General features: G+C 42.7%; 1 protein-coding gene across 1 annotated transcript in view; it reads left to right on the top strand.

The window, feature by feature from the left end:
* The first annotated feature begins 3,394 nt into the window (after positions 1-3,394).
* Positions 3,395-25,135, top strand: part of TBC1D22B (TBC1 domain family member 22B) — a 65,237-nt gene continuing 43,496 nt past the window's right edge. The window contains exons 1-3 of the mRNA XM_060109487.1: positions 3,395-3,589; positions 16,441-16,497; positions 24,141-24,448. Of these exons, the coding sequence (XP_059965470.1) occupies positions 3,534-3,589; positions 16,441-16,497; positions 24,141-24,448 (421 nt within the window). The 5' untranslated portion in view covers positions 3,395-3,533. The remainder of the gene's footprint in view (positions 3,590-16,440; positions 16,498-24,140; positions 24,449-25,135) is intronic.

Below are 25,135 nucleotides of genomic sequence, written 5' to 3'. Positions count from 1 at the left end.
TACGGGTTCGTGCCCCGGTCCGGGAGGATCCCATATGCCGTGGAGTGGCTGGGCCTGTGAGCCATGGCCGCTGAGCCTGCGCGTCCAGAGCCTGTGCTCCGCAACGGGAGAGGCCACAGCAGTGAGAGGCCCGCATACCGCAAAAAAAATAAAATAAAATAAAGTACTCCAAGGACCCCTTGGGAACCTCAAACCAATGATTTTCACCTTTAGTTGGGCAAAGTTTGGTGGGATGGTGATCTTGCTGTCACAGCTATCACCCTTTGATGGACAGGTGGCTAAGTGTGTGGCCATCCTCCTTCATCATTTTAGGTACAGGTTTTTCCCTCTGAAGATGCAAAAGGGTTTGAAGAGGACAATCTTTCCCAAGAAAGGAAGACTGTTCTTCAACCAAGAGCATAGGTAAGCTTATAGACTCTTTGGTAAAGTGGACACATCCTGCTAGGGGTGAGAAAAATGGTTCCTATCATCTTTTCCAACAAAAAATGTGTGTGAACAACATAGAACCAAAAGACAAGAATAGTTTATACTCTTCATTCTCTCATTCAGTAAATATTAAGCACCTACTGTGTGCCAAGCACTATTCTAGGTGAGAATAGCAGAGAAGAGCAGAGAACAAAGCAGACAAAATCCTTGCCTTAGTGGAATTTACATTCTAGGGGGTGGAGATGGACAAGAAACAGGTATATAGTATGGAAGGTAGGGAGAGTGCTTTAAAGAAAAATAGAGTGGTGGAGCCCGCTATTTAAGGTGGGTGGTAGGGGAGGGTATCCCCAAGGTGAAGACACTTGGGAATATAGAATGTGGAGCAAGCCATCCAGATATTTGGGGGAAGAGAATTCCAAGCAGAGGAAATGGCTAATACAAAGACCTTGAGGTAGGAACATGCTTGGAGTGTTTAAGGAATAGCAAAGAGGCAATAAGTGTGGTTGGAGCAGATTAAGCAAGGAAGAGAGTGGAACCAAATCATATAGGGTCTTTAAGGAGCTTGAATTTTATGCCAAGGGTGATGGAGCCATTGCAAGACATTGATCAGAGGAGTGACATAATCTGACATTCTAAAAGGCTCTCTCTCTGCTGTGTGGGGAACAGACTCTAAGGGGGCAAGAGTGGAAGCAAGAGGCCTAATAGCAGGCTGCTGTAAAGATGTGGGTGGTTTCAATTTGGGTGGTTATGGTGGGGGTGAAAAACGGCCCAACAATCTCAACTTCCCTAACAAAGAGTATTTTTAAAGTTATCGCTAGACAAGTAGAGTAAACTTTTTTTTTTTTTTATCTTGGATGGGAAAATGGCTTAGATGTAAAAAATAAAGAGTAAGAATATTAAGGGCTTCTCTGGGTTGAACAATGTTAAGGCATCCCCCGGGAATCAGTGTTATTTAACATTTCATAAATGATTAAGAAAAAGGAATACTTTGAGACATTTCTAGGTACACAAATTATACTCTGCTTTCCACATAGGAAAATGTCAAGTCAACAGGGGGCATCTCCCGGAACATTTCTAAAGCTATGTGAATTGGCTGGAAAGTGGCAGGTCACTTGCCAGGTGGACAAGTGTAAGGCAGCTCACATAGGGGGAGACAATTCAGGTGACATCTTTAAGATAATGAACTCTGAACTGCCAGCTGCCACCGAAGAAAGGGATCAGAAGTTGCTGTAGATTAGCCCTTCAAGACATCAGCTCTTGTAAAATCCAAAATGCCAGTAAAAGCTCTGGTGGTCCAGAGTAAAGACAAAACATCAGTTTCAACAAAAACCTCAGGAAATCCCTTTTGGATCTCAGTATGCAGTGCTAGCCACCACATCCTAAGAAAAAGAGTCAAAGAAAGGCAGCTTAAAGGATTAAAAGGATAGAGCAGCTTTTGTTTGATGGAGCAAATGCCCATAAAGGTGACTATCTGAGACAGGATAAGATGAAAGTCTATAAAAAGATGAGAAATTCAGAGAAAATTAAAATAGCCCTTTTCATACAATCTCATGATTGTAAAATCAGGGGACAAAAGAAGCTTGAAAATGGAGGTATTTCTGTGTAGAAAGGGGCCATCAGAGGGCATATAAAAGAAGGTCCTTTAGACCTTCCAATATGTGGAAGGACTGTGCTAGCAGTAACCAGGAGTGGGGGTGGGGAACGATCAGCCTATCTCATCAGTCCTTCGTTGAGACAAAAACTACTCTGGACTAGGGTGTGCTCCCTGCCCCCCACCCCCCCAGCCCCACCTCTGTCACTGTGGTATACAACCACAGAAACTCAAAAAGAGCAAAAAACACCGACAAGACATTCAAAGGATTCAAAATGCTAATATTAAATCTCATTCTGAGTCAAAACTAGGTTGAAAATAAATTCAAGGGTGAAGGATTTATAATTGATTAATAAGGGACATTAAGGATGTTTGAGGGTACGTCCTTAATTTTTGTGATTCATGCCTTGGAGATGCGATATGTCCTCTCAAGAAATGTTACTTTGTAGTCTGAACTGGATAGATAAAATAAGAATATTTCGGGCTTCCCTGGTGGCACAGTGGTTGAGAGTCCGCCTGCCGATGCAGGGGACACGGGTTCATGCCCCGGTCCGGGAAGATCCCACATGCCGCGGAGCGGCTAGGCCCGTGAGCCATGGCCGCTGAGCTTGCGCGTCCGGAGCCTGTGCTCGGCAACGGGAGAGGCCACAACAGTGAGAGGACTGCGTACCGCAAAAAAAAAAAAAAGAAAAAAAAGAATATTTCCTAAACAGTTTGTCAGCATCTGGGTTCTCATAGTCAGAAAGTGACAGTTATTGGTTGAAACAGAGATTTGATCATTTGAATTTCACCTACAGCACAAGTCCTTTAATAGTGATCAATTACCTGAGGAGAGCGAGGCTCTTGTGAACCAACCGTTACTCACGTGTTGAACAGTTAGCAACTCTGGGCCATCGGGTCAGTATCGATCTTCCTCCACAGATTAAAATATATCAGGGGCCGAACGGAACGGGGGAGGGGAGAAGGTAATAACTAGAGTGTCGTTGAGTTGGGAGATGTTAAAAATGGGCTGCAACCAACACATGGGCCTTTATTTTTAGGTCAAAGATTTATGTATATAAATATATATGCTCTCTCTTTCCAAAAAATATTAGACTCAGGAACCTCATTACCCCCAAAGAAAACAGCACCCTCTCCTCCTTCCCATAGGTCCCTTTCTTTACCTGCTTCTTCTCCTGCCTGGGTTAAGGAACTTTCAGCCCCGCCTCCCGGCTCGTCCAAGCTCCGCCTGCCCGGTTCACCTGTGTGCCCAGCCCCTGACGTTACCGTTCGGCTTCAGCGGCCTGCAGGATTCCAGCTCCCGATTGGTCTGTCTGACCACAGCCTGCGCAGCTCACCAATGGCAGCGGCGCTGGGTGGGAGGGTGCCCACATCCAAGATGGCGCCCCCGGGAGCTGGGAGAGGGTGACCGGCAGCGGGGAAGCGGCCTGGGCTGGCCCTGCGATTGCGGGGTCCTGGGGGCATCTCGCTGGGTACCCCCCTGGCCAGCCTACAGGGCCTTCCCCGGGCCGGAGCAATGGCCGCCGAGAACAGCAAGCAGTTTTGGAAGAGGAGCGCCAAGCTACCGGGGAGGTGAGCCTAGGACGCTGAGAAGAGGGGATTGGACCAAACCCTTCCAGATCCTAAACCCTAAATCCCGCGGGCCTGGGGCGTCAGCGACCTAAGAAGGCTGGTTTGGGGACCTGGGCGGGGGGAGCTGGGGCTACCTGGTGGCGGGAGGACAGCTGTCAGGCAAAGGAGCGGGCACCGAGCTTTGGAGGTGGCTGGGTGTGGGAGCAGACCCGGGACTGGGGGCGTAGGGCTCTGGAGGGGCTTCCCTCGGCCGGGAGGTGGCCGGAGTTCGGGCATAGGGGACAGTGGAATTGGGTGAATAATCATTGTCGGTCCTGGGTTTGGAAGGCCATCCCCAGAGCTGCTTTTCACTTTAAACGGAACTCCTTCGTGGGGGGCAGGGGGGTCTCCACCGCTCACAGGTGGTTGTTTGCACGAGGATGGCCCCTTCCGTTGCTCCCCCAGCTCTGCACGTACGAATTTTTCTCCTGGACTCCCAAAAAAGTTTTGGTGGGAGCGTCTGCGGGGGGACAAGAAAAGTGAGGAAAATTCTTAAGCTCGACCTTACTTTATCTTGAGTTGGCCCTTTCCCGTTAGGAATTATTACAGGGTGACCTAGAATTGAGAATATTTCTTTAGCGTTTCCTAAGGATTTGTTCAACCCCAAGTGACCTCTTCCCCTCTGCCTGGTAATGTACTTCTTGAATTAAATTGTTTAGTAGGAGAACAGACTTCCCAAGTTACTCTCCACTCCCACCATCACCCCCTTTTTGGTATATGTTGAGTCTCTTAGCAGTTGTACATTCGTCAGTCTACTGTTGGTTTATAGTTTAAATTTGTTTGGGCGTAGTCCTGAGGAGTAAAAGGAGTGTATATTACAGTCTTTAAGATTTCTGACAGCCACAGTCTACTTGATAATGAAATTCATGTTTGGTTGTGACCCACGTGCTACCCTTCCTTATTGATTAATTCAGGGATAATCCTTTAAACCTGTGGGGTTTTTTTGTTTTTTTTTTTTAATAGCAAGAGAGAAATGAGGGTCAGTGGTTGCTATACAGCAGTCTTATTTTATTTAGGATCCTGTTAGACATCTGGGGATCAGCTTTAAGTAATACAGGGGAATGCAGAAATAGCTTCAGGTTAAAGTGCTGTGGAATCCCAGTGTTAATATTAATGCTAAAGACTTCTATGTTTTTAGATAGGCACCACTTCCTGCCAACTGATTCTTTTTCCTTCCTGGTCTAGGGAGCTCTCCGGTCTCGCTAACTGCTGTTCTCTGGGGATTTCCATGGTGCGATCATTAAATTTTGACATCTGAAGGTTATAATCAGAACCTATGGGAAAACTGTTAAATCAGGAAGCAGTGTTTGAGATGTGGGACATGGCAAAGTATTTTGTGCCTACTGACTGCTGGTCGTTATTAACAATTTTTGTTTTCATATTTCCTCTTTTGGATTGTAGAAACAGTCATCTTTTTTGCAAAGCACTACTTTTGTGAGATAGGAAGAGCAGTCTTTTCAGCTTCTTCAAGTTTCTGGCTTCCTTTTTCATTTTGAAGAGGAATATACAGGAATAGAAGAGAGAATATTTGAGTTCTGAAAAACTTGGATTATTATGGGACTGTTATCTGTGTGATCAAGGGCAAATGGTTTACTTAATCTTTTTAGGCCTCAGTTTCCTTATCTGTGAAATGAGGATCAAAATACTTTCTTAAAGGTTCCTGTGAGGACTGAATTAAACACCATATTTGTAAAGAACCTAGGACAGTGTTTATTTAGTGCATTATAGTTGCTCGATAAATACTAGTTATTAGTATTACTGTTATTATTAGAGAAAGTAAACATTTAAAAGAATGTTTCTCTGATCCTTACTCCAGTGCTAGGTATTTATTTTCATTGTTTATCTTAAGGCATTAAAGTGTTGCCAGAATTCATAATAGTACCTTGCTTGTTGAAGAGAAACATTGTTCAGCTGTGTGCTTTTAGCAGGGAAGCCCCAGGAGCCCCTGGTTATGGGAGAAAACTAAAGTTCTTTTAGATAGAAAGTGCTTTGATTTAAGGAAAATATTAGGATATTTTCTCAAGAACAGAACTTTTGCATTTGTATTCTTTCAGTCATACTGAAGAAAAACTTTCTCTGGTTGGGGAAATGACATAGATAACTGTGTCTAGGTCCATGGCAACCTAGAAGTGAAACTAGTTTTCTCTTTACAAATTGAATGGTAAAAATTCAGAGAGGGCAGATTACTTTCAGTTTCTTTGATCATGATCCAGCAACCTTAATTACAACAAATAGGAATTTTATGTAGTAAAATAGCCTCAAGTTCAAAATGAATTAAACATCCTTTTGTAAAATAATAGCTTTATTGAGATAATTCACATATCATAAAAATTCACCCTTTTAAAGTGTATAATTCAGTGGTATTCAGTATATTCATCTAGAGTATAAATGGTTTTGTGCAGCCGTCACCACTAATTTCAGAACATTTTCATCACCCCGAAAAGAAACCTCATAGCCATTAGTAGTCACTCCCCATCCCTTCCTCCCTCTGGCCCCTGGCAACCACTAATCTTTCTGTTTCTATGGATTTACCTATTCTGAACATTTCATATAAATGGAATAATGTGATATGAGGCCTTTTGTGCCTGGTTTCTTTTATTAAGTGTAGTGTTTTCAAGGCTCATTCATGTTGTGGCATGTATCAGTATTTCATTCCTTTAATGGCTAAATAATATTCCTTGTATGGAAGTACCTCATTTTGTTTATCCATTCATTAGTTGATGGACATTAGGGTTGTTTCCACATTTTGGCTATTATGAATAATGCTATGAAATTCATGTGCAGGTTTTTGTGTGAAAGTATGTTTTCTATTCTTTTGAGTATATGTAGGAGTGGAATTGCTGGGTCATATGGTAATTTGATGGAATTAAACATCTTTTTTAAGTTCTTTCAGTAATTCATAAGAGCCCCATGTACTTAATACATCAAATGGTCCTTGTGTGGATGCCTAGGAAGACAGGACGTAGTGTGTACCATGTGGTTAAGAATACAGACTCTGGAAACTTGAAACTAGTAGATAAATAAGTTCTGGAGAGTTAATGGACAGCATAGTGATTATAGTCAACAACACTGTATTATAAACTTCAAAGTAGCTAAGAGACTAGATGTTAATTGTTCTAACCACAAAGAAGAAATGATAATTATGTGACATGATAGAGGTGTTAGCCAATGCGACAGTGGTAATCATATTGCAGTACAGTCAGCCCTCAGTGTCTGGGGGGGATTGGTCCCAGGACCCACTCAGATACCAAAATCTGCAGATACTCAAGTCCTTTATATGAAATGGCAGTATGGTTGGCCCTCAATATCCGTGGGTTCCACATCCATCCACAGATTCAACCAACCGTGGATCAAACTTCGGAGGGCGACTGTAAGTGTACTGAACCAACAGAATGTACATCTTAAACTTATACAATGTTATATGTCAATTATATCTCCAAAAAAGGAGAAAAAACAAAAAAGAATGCAAGCTCTGGAACCTGACTGCCTGGTTTCAATTCCCAGCTCTGCCACTTTCTAACTATGTGACCTTGGGCAGTTACTTAACCTCTTTGTGCCTTAGTTTCCTCATCTGTAAAATGGGGACAGACTGTCTACCTTATAAAGCTGTTATGAGGATTAAATGAGATAATGCATAGAAAGTACATAGAAGGTAGTCACTAATATTAGCCATTATGAAAATGATAGTTGTGATTACAGTAGCTCCTATTTTTATTTGTTTCTCCTAGTTGCTCTAGTTTCTGAAACTGGAATTGAAAAACTTTGATCAGTGGTGTGTCTGGAGCCCCCAGTGAATCCTGGGTGGAAAAAAACACCACCTATTGTTGATTAGGCAGAGGATTTACGGAGGCACAAAGAAGCCTAATGCAGGGTCTCTGGCTGTCAGGTGTTCCTTAGCGATGAAGAGTATGATTTTGAGCAGTGGTTCTCACACCTTAATGAGCCACCTGGAAGGCTCGTTAAAACACAGATTGCCAGGCCCCACTTCCAGAGTTTCTTTTTTTTAAAATTAATTAATTAATTAATTAATTTTTGGCTGCATTGCGTGTTTGTTCATTGTGGTGCGCAGGCTTCTCATTGCAGTGGCTTCTCTTGTTGCGGAGCACAGGCTCTAGGGACGTGGGCTTCAGTAGCTGTGGCTCAAAGGCTCTAGAGCACAGGCTCAGTAGCTGTGGCTCACGGGCTTAGTTGCTCCGCGGCATGTGGGATCTTCCCAGACCAGTCCTCGAACCCATGTCTCCTGCATTGGCAGACAGATTCTTAACCACTGCGCCACCAGGGAAGCCCACTTCCAGAGTTTCTAATTCAGTAGGTCTGAGGTGGAACCTGAGAAGTTGAGCTTCTAAGAAGTTCCCAAAGGATACCGCTACTGCTACTCTGGGAGCTGCACTTTGAGAACCACTGAGAAAAAGAGCCCTGAATTAGATTGAAAGAAAGCTGATTCCTAGTGCTGGATGCTTTTGCCGTATGGCTACTGAACAATTTTTTTTTTTTTTTTTGGCCACACCAAGAGGCATGTGGAATCTTAGTTCCCCAACCAGGGATCGGACCTGTGCCCCCTGCTGTAGAAGTGCGGAGTCTTAACCACTGGACTGCCAGGGAAGTCCCTGGATACTGAACAATTAATGCATCTCTGTTTTGCTGTCTAATAGCATCTCTCATGTAACACATCCAAGCAGAACTCTTGATTTCCACATCTGCCCACTCCTGCAAAGCTATTCTGTCCATCTCACTTAATGGCCCATTGACCAAGTTCCTCAGACCAAAAATCCTAATGTCTTTCATCCTTCTCTTTATCTTCCTGCCACATCCAATTCATTAGCAAGTCCTGTGTTAGCTTGTCAAAATATATCCTGAATATGAGCTGTTCTCACCACTTCTCCCTCTACTACCAGGATCAGACTGAGTCCTCTCTTGCCTGGACCACTGCTATACCTTCCTAACTGGTCTCCCTGCTGTGAGTGGAGTCGGTGCCCCTAATCCCCGTTGTTCAAGTCAGATGTAGTTAGGAGGCTACTGCAGTTAGTAGAGGGAGAGGTTAAGAGGGCTTGGACTAGGGCAATGGCCATAAAGGACAAGTTTGGGAATATCTACAGGATTTGGTAAATCATTGGATTTGGGGAGTAAGGGAGAAGGAGGTGCCAAAGAGATGTCACCTTCAGGTTTCTGGCTTGGGTGGTCAGGTAAGATTGTGGTGTCCTATCCTCAGAAAAAGCCACATTTTTGGACAACGTACTAACTACTCCATGCTCAGTTTTCTTATCTATGAAATGAGAAGTCTGGATTAAGTGAGCTCTGAGGCTCTTACCAGTTCTGACGTTGAATGTTAAACTTGCCAACTCCAGCTCGTGTCACTGGATATTTCTCTTTTGCTCTCTCACTCACAAAAGCATGATTGATAGGTAAGAGTAGATTTGGGGGGGGGGCGCCCAAAGTGGGTTTTTCTATCTTGTGCTTTTGAAAGCAGTGAACCACTGGCCCCACTGAACATCTGAGTGTCACGAAATTGTAGAATGTTAGAATTCCACCCTAAGAACCCTGCCAGTGAGGAAACTGAGGCCAGAGAGGGAAAGTGACTTGCCCCAAAGGACACTGTCAATTTTTTTTTTTGCGGTACGCGGGCCGCTCACTGTTGTGGCCTCTGCCATTGTGGAGCACAGGCTCCGGACGCGCAGGCTCAGCGGCCATGGCTCATGGGCCCAGCCGCTCCGCGGCATGTGGGATCTTCCCAGACCGGGGCACGAACCCATGTCCCCTGCATCGGCAGGCGGACTCTCAACCACTGCGCCACCAGGGAAGCCCTACACTGTCAATTTCTTGACTCCTGGTCCACACTCTGCTACTGCTTCCCCCTTCCCTCAGTCTCTGCTAAGATTTAGACACTGTCTGTCCAAGCACCTCATCCAGTCCAAGGGTGTGGACGCTGCCATTGAAAAGATGCGGATGAGACTTGGAGTAGGAGAGACAAATGTGAGCCAAAGCCTGGCTCATTTCCCACGTTCTTATTTCCAATCCTTCTGGGAAGGGCTTCTCCCTCTTTTTAAGCAAAAGTGTTTATTGTGAAAGTCAAGGAGCTCTTTTAACATTCAGTGAAGTTGAGAAAAGTGTCTAATCACTTGAATTACTTAGGAGCCCATGGATTTTTAACTGAAACTGTCTCTGTCATTTGGTCATTTTTCATAACACTAATGAATCTGATAGTAGACTCGGCGTAATGGTCCCAGCCTATCTGGGCAGGTACATTACAACCTATTCTTAGCTTGGAAATGCTTTATTGATAAAGTCAGTGACTAGAAGATACTGAATTATCCCCGAAACAGCCAGTTCTGGAAGACTTCCATCAAGTGAGTGTGTGACCCTGCATTGATTGCCAGCATGTTTGGCTTTAAATTGGATAGCTCTGTTCCCATGTTTGCTTTAGCTCCTCTGTCAGTGCTGAACAAACACCTGTTGATTTTTTCCTGCCAAGCTTTTTGCACCGTTCCAACTACGTGAACCAGCTATGCCAATACATCCTTTGGCATTGGTTTATTGAAGAGAACAATGGAGGTTGACCGAGATTTTTGCTTCATTTTGTCTTCGTTGTAGCACAGCCCATGGCATTCTTTTCTCTGTGTGTGCAGTGTGATTTCTCTGAGAGGCAGTGTGATTGCCTCTTGTTTTTAGGTCTAACTAAACAGGAGTCAGCTTCAACAGAGGCCTGGGTTTCGTATAGTCCCAGCCTTGACTCACTAAGGATTGTTAAGTGCCTGCTGGTGTGTGTCATGCTCTGCCAGGTGGTGAGGGGACTACAGAAAAAGACATGGTGCCACCACTGCTCAGTAGAAGCTGAAAAACTCCTTGGCAGCACAGCTTCCCCTGGTGAGGATGCTGCATATTACTGCCTTTCCAATTTTTCCACTGAACATATGTTACTTTTGTAATCAGAAAAACTTAAAAGCAGAGCTGGGTAAGAACACATTGTTGAGTGAGAAAAGCAAGATGTAGACCGATATGTACATGCAGTCTTTTATGTAAAGTTTTAAAACATAAAAAAGATATTATATGTTGTTTATGGATACATGAATATATGTAAAAGTACAAAAGCAGATGGGAAGGATTTTGTACCCACTTCAGGATAGTGGTTATCTCTTGGGGAGGCAGGGTAATGGGGCTGGGGACTGCAATTGGGACTTCAGAAGTCTCTCTAACGCTTTAGTTTCTTAAAAACAGAAATGTGAAAAGTGTTAATATTTGTTAAGTCAGAGTGATGGGTTCATGGATGTTATATCTTTCTCTCTACTTTTCTTTGTGTTTGAAAATGTGAATTAAATGCCTTTTACATTTGTGGTAGAGCAACTGTTTTTTAAATTTGTGTTGGAGAAATCAGCCAGCCAGCCATGAAATTAAGTAGTATTTAAAGTAGCATTTATGATTTAGCGTCAAAGTAAGTCATAAATACAGTATGATGTCATTTATATAAAGTCTTTAAAACATGCAAAGCAACACTATATATTGTTTAGGGATACATACATAGAAAATGTAAAAACAAAAATGAGGGTGAAAAATACCAGATTCAATAAAATGGTTTCCGGGGAAGGGAGGAAGGGTTGTGCTGGGGTTTCAACTCCATAATGTCTTATTTCTTTTCTTTTTTTTTTGGCTGTGCCACGCAGCATGTGGGATCTTAGTTCCCTGACCAGGGATCAAACCCACATCCCCTGCATTGGAAGCGCAGAGTCTTAACCACTGAACCTCCAGGGAAGTCCAATAATGTCTTATTTCTTATGTAGGTGTTAAGCACCTACCTGGGTGTACCCTATATTATGATCTAAATCTAGTTTATTTTTAAAAATAGCTTATTTTTTTTAGGGCCTCCCTGGTGGCGCAGTGGTTGAGAGTCCGCCTGCCGATGCAGGGGATACGGGTTCGTGCCCCGGTCTGGGAGGATCCCATATGCCGCGGAGCGGCTGGGCCCGTGAGCCATGGCCGCTGGGCCTGCGCATCCGGAGCCTGTGCTCCGCAACGGGAGAGGCCACAACAGTGAGAGGCCCGCATACCGCAAAAAAAAAAAAAAAAAAAAAAAAAAAAAAGCTTATTTTTTTTAAAGCAGTATAAGCCCTGATGTCTGCATTTTAGGGAATCAGAAGGAATGGGTTAGTGGATGCTCACAGAAGGTCTCATGGGGCAGTGGGTGTAGAATTTGAAGGAATTTTTTAGGATGGATAAGATTTTGAAAATGAAGTAAGCAGAAGAGCCCAGTTTAGTACTTACGGTGTTTTTGGAAGGTGGAGTGGAGACCAGCCTGCTCTAGAGTTGAGTTTGGGTTTGGGAGGAGTGGATGGTACAGGTTGATAGGTGAATTATACATGCCAGGAGATTGAGCACCTTAATCACCAGGCTCTTTCCGTCTGTCTTCATTTAGTCTCTGGGATCATCTGGGCTTCTCTTCCTTTTCTAACTTCTTGCTTCTCCTTTTTGAGATTCAGTGAACTGATAAATTATACAAAGTGTTCCTGGTACAGATACATCATGGTTTAGTTCAAGAATATGTTAACAAGTTCAATTTATGCTCTGATACCTTTGCTGATGAAGTGCATCATTTATCTTGGCCTTTCTGGCTGTGCCAGCTGACATCTTTAAAAAATAGCCTACCATGATTTTAAGATCCCTTTCATGGATGGTAATTGATGGCCTTTGGTCTTTAAACCTGCACCATTAGGATTGTTTTTTTTCTCCATGGATGACTGGCAGGTGGTAATACTCATTTGTGGAGAGAACCTAAGGATTCTCTCATATTTTTGTACTCAGTCACCCAACCCAACTTACCCATTGAGATCTTCCTGCAAAGTTTATTCTCTGATCTTTATATTTTACTAATATAGAAGCTTATGGACTTGGAGAGTTCAGGTGTACTCAGAGTATTTGCAAACATTAAAGTAGAAATCAGTGGCCCTCTGGGTTTTCTAGTTTGTTTGTGCTTTTTGTTTTGTCTAAGCTTTCTCTCTCTAAGCCAAACTTTCCTGTATTCTTTAATCCCTCGTATTTTCTCTCTTCCTTTCCTCTGCCAAGGAAACTCTATAAATACATTCAAGTAGTACTGTTTGTATTTCTGTGGTCCTACATGTGATGGTTAATTTACAAATTACTTAACCTTCCAGAGAAGTTTAGGGAGTAGGGATTCTTACAACTAAAAAGGTCAGGGACATAGTCATAACTAAAGATTGTACACAAGAATATTCCCTTTGGGGAACCTCTTGCACTGTTGGTGGGAATGTAAATTGATACAGCCACTGTGGAGAACAGTATGGAGGTTCCTTAAAAAACTAAAAATAGAACTACCATACAACCCAGCAATCCCACTACTGGGCATATACCCTGAGAAAACCATAATTCAAAGAGAGTCGTGTACCACAATGTTCATTGCGGCTCTATTTACAATAGCCAGGACATGGAAGCAACCTAAGTGTCCATCGACAGATGAATGGATAAAAAAGATGTTGCACATATATACAATGGAATATTACTAAGCCATAAAAGGAAACAAAATTGAGTTATTTGTACTGAGGTGGATGGACCTAGAGTCTGTCGTACAGAGTGAAGTTAGTCAGAAAGAGAAAAACAAATACCACGTGCTAACACAATACAGACACAGATGTAGGGAATGGACTTGAGGACATGGGGAGGGGGAAGGGTAAGCTGGGAGGAAGTGAGAGAGTGGCGTGGATTTATACATACTACCAAATGTAAAATAGATAGCTAGTGGGAAGCAGCCGCATAGCACAGGGAGATCAGCTCCATGCTGTGTGACCACTAGAGGGGTTCGACGGGAGAGTGGGAGGGAGACACAAGAGGGAGGAGATATGGGGTTATATGTATATGTATAGCTGATTCACTTTGTTATACAGCAGAAACTAACACACCATTGTAAAGCAGTTATACTCCAATGAAGATGTTTAAAAAAAAAAAAAGAATATTCCCTTTGGAATCTTAGTAGAAATCAATGTGAATTGGCTACATTTTTATTTAAAAGCAACTTTAGGATCACATCTGTTATGTCAAGGTAGGTACTTGGTAAACTTGTTCTATTTTCTAAATGTTGGGTGAGGAATAAGTTACAAAAATTGGAAGGAGGAAGAAAACCAACATTTCTTAAGCACTGAGTGTGTGCCAGGCAGCGTTCACCTCACTACTTGCTAGTGTTACTACCTGCAGAAATTGTGCTGAAGGGCTTTTTACACATTATCCCGTTTAAACCTCCCAACCCTCTTAAGATTGCTTAATTTATTTCTTAAAAAGGTGATAATGTACACAATACTAATTCAGAAAGGTACAAAAAGGTTTGCACTGAAAACTAAGTCTCTGTCACAGGGCCCTCCAGTCATCAGTTCCACTTCCATACCACTGCTACTGGTGTCTTATGTGTTCTTTCAGAGATACTCTATAAATACATAGACATAATCGTATATAATTATGTGGATATATTTTATTTTAAAGATTTTTACAAAAATGGAGGTATTATGCTTATAATTCTGCATATTTTTTCTTTAAAATAAATTTATTTATTTATTTTTGGCTGTATTGAGTCTTCGTTGCTGCATGCAGGCTTTCTGTAGCTGCGGAGAGCGAGGGCTTCTCTTCATTGTGGTGCGCGGGCTTCTCATTGCAGTGGCTTCTCTTGTTGTGGAGCACGGGCTCTAGGGTGCACGAGCTTCAGTAGTTGTGGCACATGGGCTCAGTAGTTGTGGCTCACAGGCTCTAGAGCACAGGCTCAGTAGTTGTGGCGCACGGGCTTAGTTGCTTCGTGGCATGTGGGATCTTCCCGGACCAGGGTTCCGACCCACGTCCCCTGCATTGGCAGGCGGATTCTCAACCACTGCACCACCAGGGAAGAGCCCTCTGCATCTTTTTTCAACGAATGTTTCATGTCAGTGGATATAGAACTGCCTAATTCTTTTTAACAGATGTACTGTAATTTATTTAACCAGCCCCATTGATAATACTCCTTTTTCTTTTAATAGGCAAGTTCAGCCCGTTTATATTTATTGGAAAGACTGATATATTTGGTTTTAGTTCTATTTTTAATATTTTCTTTAAAAAAATCTTTCACTATCAGGACAGTACTTGCTTTGGGAGGTAGGTGTGCGTGTGTATATTCTGATGATTTGAAAGGTTTATCTTTTTATTCTAGTGATTGCGTATAACTTTTTACCATATTTCTTCAGACAGTATCTATTGACTCCCTGCCATGAGTAATGATGAAATTAGTAGTTATATTTCCTGCCTCCTCCTCACTTGCTTTTAGTTGATTATATTATTTTTCTTAGTTTTATTTTATATCTTGAAACATACTTATACCTATATTACTTGAGCTATCAGCTTTAAATATCTTTTGAGCCTTGTCAGTAAAAGATGAGGAAATCAGTCTACTTATTTCAATCTACTTTTTCCTCCATCCCACTTTAACATTTGCCAATTACATTATTTTTACATTCTCTTCTGCAACCATAAAGCCTCAAATTTAAGACTCAGGCTTAAGGTAAAATCAATTAAGTGCTCTCCATCAGTCCTTTTGCCATAGTTTCTCCATTTATTTCATTATTAATAGAAGTTTTTCCTCTCGTAGTTTCTTCAGGAAGGAGTCAGGGAGACCATATTCCCTGAGTTCTTACATATTGAAACACGTTTTTCTGTCACCATTGTACTTAACAGTTTGGCTTGATAAACAATTATTTTCAGGTCACTCTTTTTCTTTTTTTTTTTAAACTGTGAACTACTACAGAAAAGTACATGAAACAATTGTTTGGTATAATACTTGATAAATAATCTCAAAGTGAACACCCCAGAATCCCCCTGTGTCTGTTCTGTCTCACACCTCCTTCCTTCCCCTCAGTGATAACCACGTCCTTTTATGTTAATCACTCCTTGCTTTCTTTATAGTGTTACTACTATGGATGCATCCCTAAACAACAGAAATCATTTTTGTCAGTTTCTGAAGTGTATATATATAGAATTATACAGTATCTACTCTTTTATTCTTTGCTTTTTTGCTCAACACGACATTTGTAAGATCCATTCACGTTACTTTCAGCCTTACTCCATTTATTTACATTGCTGTAAAGTATTCTATTATGTGAACACATGACAGTTTATTTCTCTGTTGATAGACACTTGGGTTATTTCTAGTTTGGAGCTAAAAGGATCCATAATGCTATGGACACTTTTATATGTATCTCTTGATACACATATCTATATATTTCTCTAAAGATATATATTTGGGAGTGAAAATACTGGGTCTTAGGGTATGCATATTTTGTTCTTCCTAGACACAGCCAAACTTTTTTGAAGTGGTCGTAGCTCTTTATACCCCTACCAGCAGTGTGTGAGAGTCCCGTGGGTCACTCTACTCTTGATTTGTGGTGTTGCTTCACTGTCTTGTAGTCCAAGTGGTCCTTTGGGGTAGGTGATATTCCAATTTTATAGATGAGAAAGCATATTCAAAGTGGTCAGGTAATTTAATGCAAGTTTATAGAGGTAGTAGATACCACAACTGGCATTTGAACTCTGTTCTCTCCAACTCTAAAGCCTTTCCATGCTGCCTTCTTTACAGATAGAACTTCCTGACAATCAGTTACGTAGGGCACTGAAACCTCACCACGGAAGATGTACATTTTTTTTTTAAAGAGTAGGGTGCTATCCTTTGGCTTGGGTATAGTTGTTCTCGGAGGCAACCTGGGTCTCAAAGTCCCTTCCAATGTTGTGATTCAGGTGGTACTCACCCAACATATTTACTTTCCTGACAACTTGCTTCTTCCTTTTTTCCTTGCTTTTAGCATCCAGCCCGTGTATGGAGCACAGCACCCTCCTTTGGACCCTCGGCTCACCAAAAAGTAAGTCAAGATATTTTTCCTTTCATGCATGTACTTCTCCTAAAACCCCGGAACCCTCCCCTACTTTGTTGAAATGACAATTTCCACTTGGACCTTTTCTAGCATCTCCTCTGCTTTATTTTGGATCAGAAGATGAGCAATCTTCTTACCTCTAAGCAGTCCATTACTAAGTGGAAAATTAACTTATATCAAAGATTTTTTTCTTATATTGGAAGCTGGTATATGTAGGAGTTTAGTGTTGGATTCTCTGTTCTGTGAGAAGGTCTTTATTGATTAAATATTGTCCTGAAATTGAATGATTGATGACCTTCTTCTGGTTTCTGGGGCCCATTGCTTCTGAATATATATATAGGTCTGCCCTCTTCCTTGTTCTCTGAGAATTGAGGCAAATAGAAATAAACAAAACAAAAATAAACAGAACTGTGGGGCTGGCAGTTTTCAGGTCCTCTTTCTCTTTGACACACTCAAGGAAACCCAGCCAGACGATGGAGTTAAAAGCTCCCTGGAGACTATTTCTTTTTTTCTTTTTTTTTTAATCCCACCCCACCCCACCCCACCCCACCCCACCCCACCCCCTGTCCTGAAGGCTATTTCTTCTAGTAAAATTCTAGTAAATTATTTTCTAACACAACAGAGACCCTAGTTAAATCCAAGATGTATGGGTATGTATTTGTACCCCCAATTATCGCTTTATCACATCTTTCTCTCATAGGCCATCATTCAGCCACAATAAATTTATTTATTTTTATTTATTTTTTTTAAAAAGTAATTACAGCTGCTGCTTTTTTGTTTGTTTATTTGCTTTCTTCCTACCTCAATGGTCATGCATGTCTCTTTTTTTTTTTCTTTTTTTTAAGAAGATGTTGGGGGTAGGAGTTTATTAATTAATTTATTTATTTTTGCTGTGTTGGGTCTTTGTTTCTGTGCGAGGGCTTTCTCTAGTTGTGGCAAGCGGGGACCACTCTTCATTGCGGTACGCGGGCCTCTCACTATCGTGGCCTCTCTTGTTGAGGAGCACAGGCTCCAGACGCGCAGGCTCAGTAGTTGTGGCTCACGGGCCCAGCTGCTCCCAGACCAGGGCTTGAACCCGTGTCCCCTGCATTAGCAGGCAGATTCTCAACCACTGTGCCACCAGGGAAGCCCGGCCACAATAAATTTAAATGAGGAGATGAGTCATCTTCTTGCATGTTCTAAGAACTTTTGCCTCTATCCTTGAGCAGGCTTAATCTTAGAGACTTATTTCTAGGAAAGTTGTTGCTTGTAGTGAAAGCTGAATGATTTGAGAGGTACAGGAGACCTAGGTTCTCATCCTTCAGGTGCCTGTGTGATAATATCTACCCTTTCTTTCTTCATAGTCAACGGGGAAGTAAAGATAATGTACATTAAAATATTTTGAATACCTATAAAAATACCTTATCAAATATGCATCATCAATATTTTAATATTCTTTTAATAACTTAATGTGTGGTGAACTTTCTATAATTCTACCAAGTCATTCTTTTTGCAATTTGGCCAATGTGTAGAAGGTACAGTCTTCTGAATTACTATAGAGGCATGACTGCTGTTCATTTCTGTAAAATGCAGAAGTTTTATATCAGGAACCGCTAGAGTGTAAGCTCTCTGTTAACCACTGTACCCTTAGCACCTAGACCAGCAGGTTGCACATAATAGGCACTGAGTAAATATTTAGGGAATGAAGGAATGAAGTCCCTGCATTTACTTAGACAGTGGGTTTTTCTTTAACGTTTCTTAGTATGTACCTTGTATTAGATCTTCTTAAAGGGAAACATGTTTTCTGTGGTATTTTTGTGATATTTTCATTAAGTATAATGAATTTTATTTCCTCGTTTTTACCATCCGTGGACTCTCTGGTCTGTTGGCCAGTGTAACAGGCACTGTTAATTACCTTCCCAACAGTCTTCCCTGCACCTGCTTCTTCCTTGCTCAGGAACCACAGTTCTATTCAGTTCTTGAGCAGGTGACAGTGTACTTAGAGTAGGTATCTGGTTTAGTTTAAGCCTTTTATAATAATTCCTTGGTAATACCAGTGACTGGTCTATGATGGGATCATCTCATTGGTTCTGGCCAATGAGATGTAAAAGAAAGTCTCCTGAAGGAGGGTTCTTGGAAGGATTTTCTTTTTTTGACCAGAGAGAGATCATTTTGTGAAGAAAGCTACATTTTGCCTCCACTCACATTTCCTGCTTTTCAGTGCGTTAGTGTGAAAATGAGATGCAAGGGACTTCCCTGGTGGTGCAGTGATTAAGAATCCGCCTGCCAATGCCGGGGACACAGGTTCGAGCCCTGGTCTGGGAAGATCCCACATGCCGCGGAGCAACTAAGCCCGTGCGCCACAACTACTGAGCCTGCGCTCTAGAGCCCACGAGCCACACTGCTGAACCTGCATGCCACAACTACTGAAGCCCATGCGCCTAGAGCCCGTGCTCCTCAACAAGAGAAGCCACCACAATCAGAAGCCCGCACGCTGCAACAAAGAGTAGCCCCTGCTTGCCACAACTAGAGAAAGCCCACGCACAGCAACGAAAGCCAAACGCAGCCAAAAATAAACAAATAAATAAATTTTTAAAAAGAGAAAGAAAGTGAGATGCGAAGAACTGTAACAGTTAACTTGTACCCTGAGGGAAAGACAAGAGAATTGCAGAGACACCAGCTCAGTGCCCTGACATCATGGTCTTTACAACTTAAGCGTCATAGTTGAGTATTCTGTTCCTTGTAGCCAGTTCTGTTCGCAGCCAGGATTTGTTGATTGGTAATAGATCCATTACAGCATAATTTATAATGGCCTTTGATAAACACATGGCTAATGTAAAATCTGCCATCCACCTGTATATAAGGCAGTGGGATATACTATCCTATTTTATGTTTGGGTCAGAGTCACCATACCTTCTCTGCATCTGTCATCAACTGAGTTTTCCCTGATTCTGTATTTAGGTCAGGTCTTGAGGAATATCACCATATCCCAAACTGCCAAGGCAAACTTTATATACTCTTGTTTTTCCCACCTTTTTTTTTTTTTTTTTTTTTTGTGGTATGCGGGCCTCTCACTGTTGTGGCCTCCCCCGTTGCGGAGCACAGGCTCCGGATGCGCAGGCTCCGGATGCGCAGGCCCAGCGGCCATGGCTCACGGGCCCAGCCGCTCCGCGGCATATGGGATCCTCCCAGACCGGGGCACGAACCCGTATCCCCTGCATCGGCAGGCGGACTCTCAACCACTGCGCCACCAGGGAGGCCCTTTCCCACCTATTTTAAATTTATTTTTTATTTTATTTTATTTATTATTTTTTTTTGCGGTATGCGGGCCTCTCACTGTTGTGGCCTCCCCCGTTGCGGAGCACAGGCTCCAGACGCGCAGGCTCCGGACGCGCAGGCTCAGCGGCCATGGCTCACGGGCCCAGCCGCTCCGCGGCATATGGGATCCTCCCAGACCGGGGCACGAACCCGTATCCCCTGCATCGGCAGGCGGACTCTCAACCACTTGCGCCACCAGGGAGGCCCTTAAATTTATTTTTATGTTCATTTTTTGGCTGCGCCGCAGCATGCGGGATATTAGTTCCCCGACCAGGGATCAAACCCGCGCCCCTTGCAGTGGAAGTGTGGAGTCTTAACCACTGGACCACCGGGGAAGTCCCTTTTTCCCACCTATTGATGATATAAAACCATGAATGTTTCCACTGGTCATTCAGCAGAGTTGTATTCATACTTTCAGTAGAAGTAGTTATTTAGTCTGCAATTTGGGAGGAATATAATTGTCACTGAATAAATTGCATCCCTTTTTTGTGCATGTGGTGGTTTGGTATTACCACTGTACAATCTGGGATAACATCTAGGTCTGCACTGGACCATTTTACAATTCCAGATTGTTACAATAAAACATTTATTGCCCTTATTTGAGTACCTTTGTTTGGGACATTTTTATTACTTTCTCCGCTACCTGATTACCGTTCCACTTCAGGCTACCATTAATTACTGTGTGGTTAATCCTCATCACAGCAGAAGCCTTTACACTGGGTCTTCAATCATCTAAACTGCACGAGCACAGCAAGTCATTACCCGTCTGTGTATATTGACTTCCATTTGCCAAATTATTACCATTAGTGATAATATTGCCTGCAATAATTTTTATAGCTCAGATAAAACTAGTCTTACTGCAGAGCGGCCCCATTGGCCACTTGATGGTATGATAAACTTCTAAATTTATTGTTTTCTGAATTGATATCCTAGTTCTGAGTTATAAATCTAGTTCATGTGAAGCCACACTAGTCATTGATATGACTGGATTTAGCAAATTCCCCACTTGCTTCACACCCCTTTACCAGTGTCAAACGTTATTTTTCTAAATAAATTTGTGTTGTATTTCTATTAAGTGAACAGCCGTCTCAGTAAAACAACATAGTATTAATCAAATCACAGAATGGTTGATCTTTTGTTTCCTAACCCATATAACAAACAAACTATAATTTGGCATACAGATGTAAGGAGGTATGGTGAAGGTGTCTATGCGAGGCCAGGTTGGTTGTAACTTTGATATAGTTCTGTTTAAGTAATTTTGGTTAAACTTCAAGCCACACTGTGGCATTATTGTGCCTCAGGTTAGTTATAGATTAGTTTGGACCATGTTAAAATTAGGCAGCCTGTAAGCCAGAGGCACCCCCAGCTAGAATTATCTGAATTAATATTTTACTGACACTCACCATGGCCCATCTCTTGGTGTGTTATTTTTTTTGTTGTTTGTTTGTTTTTAAAATTTATTTATTATTATTTTCGGCTGCATTGGGTCTTCGTTGCTGCGTGCGGACTTTCTCCAGTTGCAGCGAGGGGGGCTACTCCTCGTTGCGGTGCACGGGCTTCTCATTGCCGTGGCTTCTCTTGCTGCGGAGCACGGACTCTAGAGCGCAGGCTCAGTAGTTGTGGCTTGCTGGCTTAGTTGCTCCGCGGCGTGTGGGATCTTCTTGGACCAGGGCTTGAACCCATGTCCCCTGCACTGGCAGGCAGGTCCTTAACCACTGTGCCACCAGGGAAGTCCCTGGTGCAGTGTTTTGATCCACTCCAGGGTGTGCAAATGCTTCACCCAATGTTAGACTAATAGCATCTAGTCAATTCTTTGACCTGAGTTAAAATTCAGCTTCTTGATTCATGGTTTATTTAAAGAATTCTTAAGACATCAAGAGGGTATTTAAGAAACATCAACCAAGGAAAAAAAAAATAACCTTGGCATCCAAAGTACTCTTTATCACTCCATTGGAATCGTCCTGTGCAATCTTGAGGTACACATGGTCTCTAAGGAGGAAAACAATAACAATAGCCACATACTCCTATGCAGCATTTTTTTGATGGCAGATCTTTCTTACACATCCGCCTATTTGAACCCACTGAGGTGAGTACTGCAGGTTGTGGATCCTGGATCCCCTTTCACAGAGGAGAAGCATAGTGATGAATACAGAACATACAGCCTCAAGAGGTCTGCAGAGAAGTAATTTGCCTCTGGCTCATGCACTTCTTTTTTTTAATATTTCCAGATGCTTTTTTTTTAAAAAAAAAATCTTTATTGGGGTATAATTGCTTTACTGGCTCATGGATTTTGTTTGTTTTTGTTTATGCGGTACACGGGCCTCTCAGTGTTGTGGCCTCTCCCTTTGCGGAGCACAGGCTCCGGACGCGCAGGCTCAGCGGCCTTGGCTCATGGGCCTAGCTGCTCCATGGCATGTGGGATCTTCCCGGACTGGGGCACGAACCCGTGTCCCCTGCATCGGCAGGCGGACTCTCAACCACTGTGCCACCAGGGAAGCCCTCCTTCACGTTTGAACTGTTACTTCTTGTAATCTTATGTTATCTCCTGCATCCTGAGTGATAGAATGATATATTTTCCTTTACTCTGTGCGAGGCTAGTGTTTGAAAATATGCCTCAGGGATATCTTTTTTGGTGTTAATAATAGGGACTCTCCGATGAGCTGTATGAGTTACGAGTCTGTATTTATCAATGTTAGGAACAATTATCTTTCAGAATAATTGTTGGACGTATCTAGGGAGATGGGATGGGTATTAGACCACCCACCTCTACCCAAAGGGATGAAACATCTCTCGGAAATGGGGGAACTTCAGCTCTTCCAGAAGAGCCTTGTTTTTAGTCTAGAGTTGCCCTGCCTTGCTGAGGGAAACAGTGAGGCATTTTAATGATGTTTTTACCCCTCGCATTCCAGTCCTCAGGGATGCTAATTAAGACTGAATTAGAAATGTCCCAACTACCTAGTCCCCTGGAACCAGAAAAAGGGCCCCTAGACCTTAAGGGGTTCACAGAGAGGAAAAGTTCAGGGGGATTTCCCTGGCAGTACAGTGGTTAAGACTCCACACTTCCACTGCAGGGGGCACGGGCTCGATCCCTGGTCAGGGAACTAAGATCCTGCAATCCGCATGGTGCAGCCAAAAAAAAAAAAAAAAAGAAGAGGAAAAGTGCAGGAAAGTAGGAAAGGTCTACATCAGTGGTCCCCACCCTTTTTGGCACCAGGGACTGGTTTCATGGAAGACAGTTTTTCCATGGGCTGGGGGGTGGCGTGGGGAGATGGTTTCGGGATGATTCAAGTGCATTACATTTATTGTGCACTTTATTTCTATTATTCAGTCATGTACTGTCTCCACGATTTTTTTGCTGTATTCTACGCTATTATTTATTAAATACATTTGAAAAACTAAACTCGTATATACTCAGTTAATTTATTTTTAAAATAAACCTTATTAATTCCCTAAGTGGAAAACCAGTATCATTTGCCAAAAATAGAAAGTAACCTTAAAAATAAATACAGTGAAACACAAAACAATCTTATTAATTAACTTCTAAGCCAGATTCTGTTCTTACAAAATGTTGATCCTGAGCCTGCCCTCACTTTGTTAAAAAATAGTCGTAAAGACAGGGTGGCAGCAAACTCAGATCTCTCCTCAAGGGCAGCAGGACTTTAACAGAATAAAAAGGGAACAACTTGTTCATTTTGGAACTCAGTGTTTCATAATACATGTGGGCTACTTAAAATTGTCTCTTGTTCTACCAGTAGTTGATGTCCTGCTTTAAAAAATAGTTTAGGTTATGTTGTCATAACAGATTAACTCTGAAACCTCAGTGGATTGACACAACAAAGGCTTATTTCTCACTCACCCCACCTGTCCAGAGTAGAGGCAGGTGGGTGTGGAAGGCAGGCTCCGCTCCACGTGGTCACTCTGTTATCCAGGCTGAGGGAGGCGCCACCATCTGGAGTTGTCATGATAGAAGAAAGCTTACAGAGAACTCACACCTGTTCTTTTATACTTTGGCTCCGAAGGGACTGCCTCACTTCTCTCCTTAGCCCATTGGCCAGAACTAGTCATAGAGCGTCACCTAAGTGCAGGGGGGCTGGAAAGTATAGAGGAGCACATGGAATATTTGGAGAGTGTTGCTGTCCTTGTTTTGTCTGGCTCTGCAGCATAGAGGTGGTCTGGATGCATCAGATGAGGAATGGAAATGGATATTTTTTTGTTTGAAGACGGTAATGATTGTGCATGGGATAGTTTATAATACTCTTAATATTATATTAAGCAAGTGAAGATGGTCAGATGTGTCAGACCATTCCTTTGTAACGGTGTCTCCTTTCTTAAAGCTTCATTAAAGAGCGGTCAAAAGTCAGCACGGTTCCTCTGAAGAATAAGAAGGCCTCCAGTTTTCATGAGTTTGCCCGGAACACCAGTGATGCTTGGGACATTGGCGATGATGAGGAAGAGGACTTTTCCTCCCCTTCTTTCCAAACTCTGAACTCAAAAGTTGCTTTGGCAACTGCTGCCCAAGTGCTAGAAAACCATAGCAAGCTGAGGGTGAAACCAGAACGGTCCCAGTCAACGACATCCGATGTTCCTGCCAGCTACAAGGTCATAAAGTCCAGCAGTGACGCCCAGCTGTCCAGAAATTCCAGTAAGTCTGTCCAGCTCCCATCCTTAGGCTCAGCCTCTTCAGCAGAGTGCACTTTAAATAAAAACAGTTTTTTTAGGGCCTCTCTCAGATCTCCCACTGGATGATAAATAGGCGAGCTCAAGCCTGAGGGACATCAGTGAGCCTAACTGGTCCTGAGCTGTACTTACTCCTCCCACCTGGATGGCTGCCTGGCCCTGGGACCCGGGGTTTCACTTCCTGACACCCGAGTGTTGCCTGCCATTCTCTTCTTCCTTTACCTGTGGTGGGGTCCAAAACTTCTGTGGTTTGGTTGCTTCATATTGCTTTAGGCCTGCTCAGGTTGAAGACTATTGACTATATGCAGTTACGGTTGTTAGTGGCTGAATTTCACAAATGTTTGGCACTGTTGGTTGACCTCCTCAGCTGTGGGGAACAGCCACTAGCATAGGTTGTCTTTTTCCTGTTCCTGAGCGACGGAGTCCCTGTGTCACGGCTCCCTGCCCACCAGGTTGGGTGGGGCGGGAGGAGATACCCTTTCTTTTCAGGAAACTGGCAGCAGTAACTGGTTGAGATGATGGTGGTTTTATCAGATGTTTGGGGATGCTCGGTGTGCTCTTTTAAGTATCCATTGCTGTATTTAATGTTGCCCTGAAGGGTTTTATGGAAGCCAGTTATTCTGAGCTGGAGGGGGAAGTGCCCTCAAGCTAG

The sequence above is a fragment of the Mesoplodon densirostris genome, chromosome 10 (assembly GCF_025265405.1).
Source record: "Mesoplodon densirostris isolate mMesDen1 chromosome 10, mMesDen1 primary haplotype, whole genome shotgun sequence".
Taxonomy (NCBI): domain Eukaryota; kingdom Metazoa; phylum Chordata; class Mammalia; order Artiodactyla; family Ziphiidae; genus Mesoplodon; species Mesoplodon densirostris.
The sequence above is the reverse complement of the archived record's forward strand: the minus strand, read 5'-3'. Positions and strand labels throughout refer to the sequence as shown.